This window comes from Strongylocentrotus purpuratus, unplaced genomic scaffold, assembly GCF_000002235.5.
Source record: "Strongylocentrotus purpuratus isolate Spur 01 unplaced genomic scaffold, Spur_5.0 spur5_scaffold_20, whole genome shotgun sequence".
Lineage (NCBI taxonomy): Eukaryota > Metazoa > Echinodermata > Echinoidea > Camarodonta > Strongylocentrotidae > Strongylocentrotus > Strongylocentrotus purpuratus.
The window spans coordinates 13,393,593-13,404,246 of NW_022145606.1; the positions used below are offsets into that span (position 1 = coordinate 13,393,593).

At 37.3% G+C, this 10,654-nt stretch overlaps 2 protein-coding genes across 2 annotated transcripts; both read left to right on the forward strand.

Moving 5' to 3' along the window:
- Positions 1-626: 626 nt before the first annotated feature.
- On the forward strand, positions 627-2,036 carry LOC115927237. The gene is made up of 2 exons (XM_030992803.1): positions 627-1,528; positions 1,931-2,036. Exon 1 carries the CDS (start codon positions 723-725, stop codon positions 1,446-1,448), a length of 726 nt encoding a protein of 241 aa, XP_030848663.1. The 5' UTR covers positions 627-722; the 3' UTR covers positions 1,449-1,528; positions 1,931-2,036.
- LOC105440596 (integrase/recombinase xerD homolog) lies at positions 1,804-5,446 on the forward strand. Its single transcript, XM_030992802.1, has 2 exons — positions 1,804-2,117; positions 4,393-5,446. Exons 1-2 carry the CDS (start codon positions 1,951-1,953, stop codon positions 5,351-5,353), a joined length of 1,128 nt encoding a protein of 375 aa, XP_030848662.1. The 5' UTR covers positions 1,804-1,950; the 3' UTR covers positions 5,354-5,446.
- Positions 5,447-10,654: the final 5,208 nt, after the last annotated feature.

Consider the following 10,654-nt stretch of genomic DNA (forward strand, 5'->3'; position numbering starts at 1 on the left):
GTATTTGTTAATTCTCGCTACCCTAAATAGGTACGAAAATCTCGAAATTCGCGAGACGAGGTAATTTTCACTCTCTCGGGTCGTCACTACAACTTCCGGTATAGAGTCCCATCCCGCTGGCGCTAGCGCCTGTGTTCGCTGTGCAGAGTTTTCACGCACGCTAAAATCGATGCCAATCAGTGTAATTTGTACAGATTATAATATGCAATGGAAAGCTTCGGGCAGAATTAGTGACTTTAGCACAAAAGGCCGTTAAACTCTACCGTGAAAGAGAGGGTTGTGATCACGAACGCCTGCACAGGAAGCTGTAATGTCGAAAAGCTATCCCATAATGCAATGCGCGTTTTCAGGATTTTCCCCGGATCTCGGCAGAATCGCTATTTGGGGTAGCGAGAATTCGCATTTTATTCACCGAGTAGAAACGGCGGAACCAAAGACGTTTAAATATAATTACTCAGTTTTGAATGCTTTAATATTTCTTTTCTCTAAAAAACGGTTAAAAAAAACCTGTCGTGCACTAACTAATTAATGACATTTTCCATCGGAGCTTTGACCCCACTTTGCATAATGTATGCTAGAGTTGCGTGGCGGGAAGGTTGAATAAGAGTAGGGCGTTGGTTATTGACTGCTATCTAACGAGGCAGTGCGGACCACCCGATTTTGCTCCAGCAAGGGATTGTGACAGATAGTGTTTCCTTGTGTGGTGTTAGAGTCGGATTGTAATGGAAGGTGTTTCAAGCAATATTGAGCAGCCAGTAGTCAGAGGACAAGAAGGTGAGCCTGTATCATTAGATGCTCTGACCAATGCAATAAATGTGGCCGTAGCAGGGGCTTTAACGCAAGCGATTGGAGGTATCCATAGTTATGTTGATAATCAACTTGAATCGCAAAAGAAGGCAAACGAAAAGGCTACTTTTGACATACAAAAGCTCAAAGCAAAGAAAATACAGTTCAGGTTCAAGGGGAATGAGGAGCAGGTAAACTTTAATTGCTCCATTTTAGATCAATTACAGGAAGTCAAGAAATCACTTCCTTTGGGGAGCAGTGCTGCTCCAATACTTGACAAAGCTGAAGAAGATCTAAGGCAAAGAAACAAGTTGGTGAAGCTTGCAGATAAGTCTGAAGCGGGGTGGTTGGCGGTTGATGAGTATCTGGCGGATGATTTAGCAGAGGATAGTGAAGATGATAAAAAGATCCGTTCTGCCCAAGCCAGGGCAGCAGCCAGGAAGAAGAAGACCGGTCTCAAATCTGTTCCTAAACCCAAGCCTTATCAGGCGAGGAGACCTATGGCTTCTCCTGCCAATCCGGCTTATATGCCCAGTTATGCTTATAATTTTCGTGGCCCAATCCGCCATAATACCCCTTACACGAGACCATTCAATCCCACCTATCAGTCAGGCCCCAAGTCATCTGATTTCTGCTTCGCATGTGGGAAGACGGGTCATTAGAGACGAAATTGCCCTGGTTATAGCCCCAAGTTGTCGAAAGACGGTCAGTAATGGAATTAACGTTGGAGAGCAGAATAAAGGTAAATATTATCGGTTTCGAGTATTGGCTATATTTGCAGTATTATGATACCCCTTTTATACAAATAAAAGGTTTACAGAATTGTTATTGGTTTTATAAATTTGGAACAGAATGAAGTGATAGGTTGTATAACGTTCACTTGTTATATGAATTGGTTAAAATTTTATCCAATTGCTTATGTTTAGTAAATGAGTAAAGGGATGATGTAATATCAAGGTATCGGTAGGCAGTCTATGAAAGAGTGAGACATGAGAGGAAAGATAGGATTGTGAATTTTGCAAATTTCATGTTCTAGAATGAAAATGGTGATTGACTATACTGAGATTCCATTGTCGCCTACATAAATAAGAGATTTAGATGTTGTGGTGAATTAAAATTGTGGTTTCAATAATTTTATGCACAGAACCCCGAGATTTTCGTAAGATGAGACATGCTGGCCCTAGTGTATCAGCCTCGGATATTCCCAATTTTCCTACCACAAATCTAATTAGTACGGATGCAGACGCGATGATGATGGAACCAGTAGTAGCCCCGGATTTAAGCAAAGTGGAGGTGTTGCCTAAAAAACTGGACAGAAATCAACCAGATAGGTACGATCCTGAGTTTTTTATTAATAATTTTCATGAATATGAACAAGGAATTTCAGAGCCATTAGTAAAAGGAAGGCTCAAAGCATCTGTTGAATTTTGGTGTGCTATTGGTGCGGAACCAGAGATTGTTAGTATTGTTTGCGAAGGGTACAAATTACCTTTTGTAAATACACCACCTTCAGCTTGTTTCAAGAACAACAAATCTGCAATTAAGTATAATGATTTTGTTTTGGAAGCTGTGAATGAACTTTTGGCTAAGAACCTTATTGTAGAATGTAAAACTAAACCTTGTGTAGTGAATCCCTTATCAGTTTCAGTTCAGAGCTCTGGTAAGCTAAGACTTATTTTGGATCTTAGGTATGTAAACCAATTCTTGTGGAAACAAAAGGTCAAGTTTGAGGATTGGAATATTGCTCTTGAATTTTTCCAACAAGGTGACTTTATGTTCAGTTTTGACCTTAAGTCTGGATACCATCATTTTGATATTTTTAAGGAACATTGTAAATATCTAAGCTTTAGTTGGGAGATCAGAAAGGTAGTTAAATACTTTTCTTTCCAGGTTTTGCCGTTTGGTCTATCGACAGCTCCGTATATATTCACTAAATGTATCCGACCTCTTGTCAGACATTGGAGGAAGAAAGGGTATTTTATTATTGTTTTCCTTGATGACGGTTGGTGTAGATGTGATTCTTTGCGTTCATGCAAGTTAGTATCAAGTAGTGTCAAAGATGATTTGTTAGCCGCAGGATTTGTGCCTAATATTGAGAAGTCTGTTTGGACCCCCACAACCAAGTTGAATTGGTTGGGTATGATTTGGGATTCAGAGGCAGGAGCTATTAGAGTGATTGAACGCCGAATCTCTGATATTTTTGGATGTATTGATAGGCTGTCTTTGAAATTTCCATTGGTTTCAGCCAGAGAATTAGCCTCTCTTGCAGGTAAAGTTATGTCCTTGTATCCAGTTGTAGGGAATGTTTCGCAACTGACAACTAGATTTATGTACATGGAGGTGACAAAACGCCTACATTGGGACAAGGTTTATAAGTTAGCCGTTGGCAGTTCTGTATTCAAAGAAGTTTTCTTTTGGAAAGAAAATCTAAATAGATTAAATAACAGAATTTTGTTTGAGTATTCCACACCTCAAGTGTTACTGTTTTCAGATGCTAGCAACATTGGATGTGGCGCCTGGACGGCTCAATGTTGAGAACTGAAATTTGTCCAGAATTGGAAGTGTGATGAAATTGGTAAAAGTTCAACATGGAGAGAACTCAAAGGAGTTTCTTTGGCAATAGAAGCCTTCTCGCCAAGTTTAAAAGGAAAGAAGGTCAAGGTGTTTACTGACAACACTGGTGTAGAGGTCATTATGAGAAAAGGCAGTATGAAGGTCGATTTGCATGATTTAGCATTGCGTATTGCTGATTTTTGTAAAAGTCTACCCTTAGAACTTTCTGTGCAATGGGTCCCGAGAGATGAGAATGTAGAGGCAGATATCCTGAGTAGACAAGAAGACTTCGATGATTGGGGTGTTACTGTAGAGTTTTTAAAGTTCATTGATACTAAATGGGGCCCGCACACAGTAGATAGATTTGCTGATGAGTTCAATCATAAATTGCCGGTTTTTAATTCTAAATTCTGGTGTCCTTCTACTAGTCAAGTAGATGCGTTTTCTGGTGATTGGAGTAAGGAGAGGAATTGGCTGATCCCCCCTATCTCCCTGGTGGGAAGGGCGATCAAACATGTTAAAGTTTGCCGGGCTTTAGCGACATTGATTGTGCCATCATGGCCGTCTGCCCCATTTTGGCCTCTTTTGTTTTCATCAAACAGTAGTTTCAGTAACCTGGTGGTTGAGGTCATGAGATTTTCTGATCCAAAGCATATCTTTGTTCAAGGTCGTAACCCTAGTTCTATTTTTGGGACTTCCAAGATGACAAGTGAGGTCTTATGCCTGAGGTTGGATGGAAGAAATTCTAGGGTTCCATAAGTTCTAAGTAGAATCTCAGGAGGTAAAAGTGGTTTGAGATTGGAAACAGAGATAATAGTATATACATGAATGTGATATTGTTATGGGATAACAGGATTGATTGTGCAGCATTGCATTTTAGAGAGTTATAAACCCGCATGGTATTCTCTCCAGTTATACGTTTGTATAGTAGGTTGGTCATGTGGATGACTGATATTGAGTGTTTTCAAATATATTTAACCGTTTGGTTTGATGAACTCAATTTTTTCGTATGAGAACAACATTTTCAATTTTTCTCTGTATATTGAATTGCAGGATAACAAGTGACCATAAATCATTGCAGAAAGTGTTGATGGCATCTAGAGCTACTAGCACTGTTGCGAAATACAGGAAAGCGTTTGAAGATTGGAAGTCATGGTGTGCTATAAACTGTGTGTGTGAGTTACCGGCACAAAAGGCGGATATCGCAAGGTATTATATGAGCATGTATAATAATGATGCACCCTATTCAAGGATTGAAGGAGCACATTTTGGTATTAAATGGTTTCTTGACTGCTCGCCAGTAACCGAGGTGAATCCCTGTAATTCAAGATTTTTGCATCTACTTCTTGCAGGCCTGAAAAGAATTCTAGCTCATCCAAAATGTAAGAAGGAACCTATAACTCCAGACATTCTGAATAAACTTGTCAATAAGTATGGTTGTTCTAATTGTTTAAAGGAAGCCAGATTGTGTTCTATGACACTGTTAGCTTATGCAGGCTTTTTTAGGCACGCTGAGCTAGTGGAGCTCAGAGAGTGTGATATTTCTGTACATACTTCACATGTCAAATGTTTCATTCAGCATAGTAAAACTGACCAATATAGAGAAGGTGCCTGGGTGATTATTGCTGCAACAGGTAAACCTACCTGTCCAGTTGCCATGTTGAATAAATATATGTTATTAGGTGACATCATTCCAGGTTCTTCAGAGGAATACCTTTTCCGCCCATTGACGCTCAAGAAATCCTTGAAGAAATATGTTTTGAGAGGGGGCAAATTGTCTTATACAACATGCCGTGATCTTTTTAAGGCTGCCTTATCGTCAATAGGGTTAGATTCTTCATACTTTGGCTTGCATAGCCTTAGGGCAGGTGGTGCCTCTGCGGCAGCTGCCTTAGGTATATCTGATCGTCTTTTCAAGAAACATGGAAGGTGGAAATCTGATTCTGCTAAGGATGGTTATGTAAAAGAATCGTTTAAGAACCAGCTCAGTGTATCTCTTAATATTGGTATCTAGCTGAGTCTGAGAAGGTATAGTAGGAATTCACAATTTCCTAATGTTATTATGTTAAAATCTTAAAGTGGACGATATTCGCCAGTGTGCAGGTTTGTTAATATGGTTGAACTATTGTAATGTTCAATGGATTGTTAAGTAATTTGACAGTTATGCTATGAATTGTATTAATGGATTTCGGATGGACTGATATGACTATGGACTACTGTAACCTGTGATCTTTTGGATTCAGTTTGGATAATAAACTAATACGATGTGTTTGCAAATTATAGTGTCTGTCCCGTTCTTTAAACCTTGAAATGGGGGGAAACATAGCGGAGGTGTCCGCAGCCGTCCTAGATGAGCGGTGCTCCCCTAAGTGTTTGGAAAGTAATTGTATATGTTTTCTTCAGCAGGTGGGTGAAAGCGCGATGGAAAATAATTTATTTTCGTTTGAACAGCGTGAATTAGAAAATAAATCAACTATTAGTTGCAGCAATATTTCTTTGTTGCGGTGTATTGCTCTGTATCTAAACAGAATTTTTTTCTCTGTTTCGCTATCGTTTCCCCTTTTTTAAATAAATAATTCCCATTCAATTTTAATTATGAAGTTTGAATTTCCATTAACATCTTAATTATATTTCTAAATTAACTTCATATTTGCTCGATTTATAAAACAAAGTGATATCATTTTCAATTCAACTGACATAGAAATCAGAAAATAACACTTATACAAACCGGGATTAAATCAGGTCACTTTAAGAAAAGGCGCTTAAGAGTTTAACATTTTAAAAACGTCACCACCTTTCCTTTCCTCCAAAACCGTCTTTTGGTAAGTTCTATTCTGTGTCAGTGTAATCGAGAAGGAATGCACTTTGTTTCATTAATTAAATCTAGATAATATGATTAATTGAGAAAATATAATTAAGATGTGAGAGGAAAGTTGAATTTCATCATAATATTGAATTGGATTTATCATTAAAAAAAGGAAATGACAGAGAAAGAGAGAAAAGGGTCCGGTTTATAGACACAAAGCAATACACCGCAACAGAGAAATATTGCTGCAAATAATAGATGATAAAGTGCGCGTCGTGACGAGCGGGAGGCAAAGAGGTAGGAGGAGGAGAGAGAGAGAGAGAGAGAAGGCCAAAGGTGAGAGGGAGATGGAGAGAGAGAGGTAGAGAGGGGGACAGTAAAGATGAAAGTGGATGCAGAGAGAAAAGATACATTGGAATGGGAGGATGAGAAAGGGTTTTCAGCCTTAAACTCTAGCAACAATCAAAATTAAAGAAGAAAAACTTAACACTTCTTGATAGAGGTAGGTATCTGTTTTAGAAGTTGTCACCCTCCCCATCCCAGCATTACACCTGGGATGGGGGGGGGGGGGAGTATTCAGTTCATCCGATAATTGCATTGTACATGTACAATCCCAAAAAGGAAAAAAGATGCAAGTGGACGACAAAATAAATATTGTTCAACTCATGTGTTCATTTCTTTCACAATTTCACAGCTCAAGTAATGCAACCAATAAAAACATACATAAATACAGATGTACTAACTCCTACAGTTGCAGGATTTGTAAGTTACCACACAAAAATAAATCTTGCCATGAATAATATTCAGATAGGCTTTAAAATATATTTCAACACTTAAATGTCTGGAACGGTATATACATGTAGAGCCAATTCATTGCTTTGTGAAGATTTAAATTCACCTAAAATGTAATTAAATTGTAATGATAAGGTTGGGTCATTCAAAGAATCTATCAGATAGGTTTTTCCTAATTTTTATCGTTGATAATGGTCTGTTGTCACTCAAACTTTCAGATTAGCTTTATTAGTACATCTAGAATTGAAGTCACTACATTAGCACCATTTCTGATCATCTAAACAATGTTACAAACTCCCTTTAATATGGCATATTCTCAAGAAAAATAAATCGGGACAGATTGATTTGTCACATACTAAGCGTGGATTTAAACGTGCAACAGGGGATTAAATCTTTGACATGGGATGAAACCTTTGACATGGGAATAAATCTTTGAAATGGGATGAAACCTTGATATGGGGTTAAACCTTTGAAATGGGATAAATCCTTTGACATGGTATTAAACCTTTGACAAGGGAACTAGGTATCTTCATCCCGGTTCGGAGGTTGATTACAACAGCTCTCCATTTCACTCTATCCTCTACCATTCTGGTGCAATCTTGCAGTTTTAGTCCACTCCAGTTGATTCTGGGTCTCCCTCTAGGTCTACTTCCTTCCACTCTTCCTTACAATACATCCTTTAATTAAGAGGCTTTGGTGCCTTTTAACACGACAAAAGTTTTTGATTTTCTCTCCTTAACTAATCCTACAAGTGCAATTTGTTTACGCCCCGTCATGTGCAATATCTCTTTGTTGGTTATCATTACTTTCCAGAATATTTTCATCATTCTTCTGTAAATCCACATTTCAAAAGATTTTATTCTATTTCCCATGGCCTTGTTTTTTGTTTATGTTCCTGCTCCATACAATGGGACAGACCATACATAACAGTTTACTAGTCTCAACCTAAGCGTAAATTTTACCTTTCTATTTGTGAATAATCCTTTCATTGCCAGAAAAGTATTCCGAGCAATTTCTGCTTCGCATCTGGCATCATCTGTGACATTTTGTTCTAATTAGATGTAATTATTGACCTGCTCACTGATATGTCCATAGAGTTCCAAACGTATTCTAGGCTTATTCTCTGCCCTACTAAAAATCATTTAGTAGTTTTCTTGACATTCATGCTTAGACCAAACTCTTCACGTTTGACTTTTACAATATCCAATACATGTTGTAAATCTTCTTGATTCTCTGCGCAAAGTACAGTGTCATCAGCCAGGATAACGCAAATTATTGATAATTAAACCCCAAGGCTAACACCTTTCATATCTGTAATTTCCCTAAATACCAACTCTGTGCACAAGTTAAACAGAGATGGGGACATTACGCATCCCTGACGTACTCCTCTTTTGATTTTTGTGTAACCTGTAATTTCATTATTAATTTTGATGCCAGCTGTCTGCTCCCAGTAAGTTTAGATATGAAACGTATGTTCTTTTCATCTAAACAAATTTGTTGTAAACTTTCAATCAATTTGTCGTGGTGAATTTTGTCGAATGCTTTAGAGAAGTCAATAAAGCACACATATATTTCTTTATTTACTGTAATATACCTTTCTGTCATCATTCTCATACAAAATATTGCTTCTCTAGTACAACTTTGAGGCCTAAAACAAACCTGTTCCTTTATAGTCTAGATGAAAGATAAAATGTCATTATTACCCGTATCAGACATCTGAGCGGTGGTTTTACTATAGTATTAATGACTGCTTTGAGAGAAATAGTTGTTTTGATACGCTCAAGGGAACGAGAGCGTATAAAAACAACTATTTCTCGAATATTAAAGCAGTCATTAATACTTTTATAAGCCGAAAAAAAGAGTTAACTTATGACACCATCTTGGCCTTTATCTAGTTTGTCTGCACGGTTGTTTTTTTTATGAGTGTATTTTTGAGAGTAGACTAAAAAAAAAAAAAATTGTTTTTTTTTGTCGAAGATGGGATTTGATCTCTTGCGTATCAACGATGATGTGACTAAAATCACAGCCTTAGACCGTTCGGCCATCGCGCACTGATACCATCCCTTCAGTTTTCTCTGATTTATACATTAAAATGGACTGAAAACGGCTTCGCGTGCTGGATGCTTCGCAGCAGCTCCATTAAACGGGACCTTCTTTTACTTTTGCAATGCATTTGCACGAACTTAGATCAAGATCTATCGGCAAATGTTGTTTTTGGAAGTTTATTTTCGTCTTCATGTCAACAATGCAAGATAAAATTGTCGGTAAGATCGATCGAGATTCAATTGTATTGAAATTACCGACCAATTCATCGCACACGTACGGTATCCTCGATCGCTCAGACCATTTTTTAACATGTAAACCTATGGGAATTTCACCAAGACTGAACTATTTTCCCAGTAACCATGGTAACTGGGATTTTAGAACTATTTTTTTGAACTATTACATGGGTTTGGAATTTTACCGGGAATTTTAAAGGAATAGTTGAACTTTATGAATGCAATTTCGACCAATCAGATAGCTGGATTTCTTAAGTGAGGTGTATAAAAAAAATCATATTACACTTGCTGGTAATCCTAAAAGGGCTAATCGGGGAATATGAGACTATATTTACCTTTCATAAAAAAAGCCTATGGACTTTACGTGTTAAAAAAGCATGAAATATAAGACCATATTCACCGCGCCGTATTTTGTCATTTTCATTGCGCATCTATTATGCGTACGAGAACATGCGCACTTTGCGCGTACTCTAAACATTATGACGTAATAGTCACACCAAATTGGGAACACTGTTTGCAGTGTATCGACAATTTTGTCAAGCAGGTGGATGCACAGTGCTGGTTTGACAAAGCTTGTTCAGTTTTATGAGATTGTCATGTATGTATTTGCTCTAGATGTCTGATTTAGATAACAATAACAATATTGACTGGCTTAACTTTCGGGAGATACCACATATATTTCCCTCACAAGAACCATATTGCCCTCGTCTTTGACTCGGGGCAATATGAGTGTAGTTTGGGAAATATTATGTGGTATCTCCCTCAAGGCCAGTCCATATTATATAATTAATTTACTATATATGAATAATAAAATGAATAAGGAATGAAAAAAGATTCAAAAGAGTACCAGAGAATAAGAGTTGCAATATACCTTAAAATATGTGTAGATTATACCATAGAATTATTTATTTTCAGTGTTGTTTTTGAGATGGGCACCCCCCGGATATTTTCATATGATAATTCATAAAAATACACCCCTATAATATTCTTATAAAAATACACCTCTATAATATTCTTATAAAAATACACCCCTATAATATTCTTATAAAAATACACCTCTATAATATTCTTATACAAATACACCCCTATAATATTCTTATAAAAATACACCTCTATAATATTATTTTAAAAATACGATGTTATGAAATTTTTGTCCAATGTTTTAGGCGTTAGCGCAATAGTAACAAATTACAAAACTGCAACATTCCAAACGTTAAACATATGGTCTAAACTATTCAGTTTACACATTCGAAGACAGAATTTTTTCTAGAAATTAATATAGGTCTGAGAATTAGACTAAACTTCTAACTATGGTTTCCTGCCTTGGCAGATTACCCGTAGGCCTACTCCCTTCGATGAGTTTACAATATGGAAATCAACGCGTATAATCAGTATAGCTATAGTGGAAAATACTTAACTCATAGCCTGCCATAAGGCT

What these genes read in the sequence shown, in the direction of transcription:
- LOC115927237 (XM_030992803.1), top strand. Translation starts at nt 723, where the DNA reads ATGGAAGGTGTTTCAAGCAATATTGAGCAGCCAGTAGTCAGAGGACAA.
- LOC105440596 (XM_030992802.1), top strand. Translation starts at nt 1,951, where the DNA reads ATGAGACATGCTGGCCCTAGTGTATCAGCCTCGGATATTCCCAATTTT. An exon ending in GACAGAAATCAACCAGATAG is followed by an intron (nt 2,118 to 4,392) that starts GTACGATCCTGA and finishes ATTGAATTGCAG; the next exon opens with GATAACAAGTGACCATAAAT.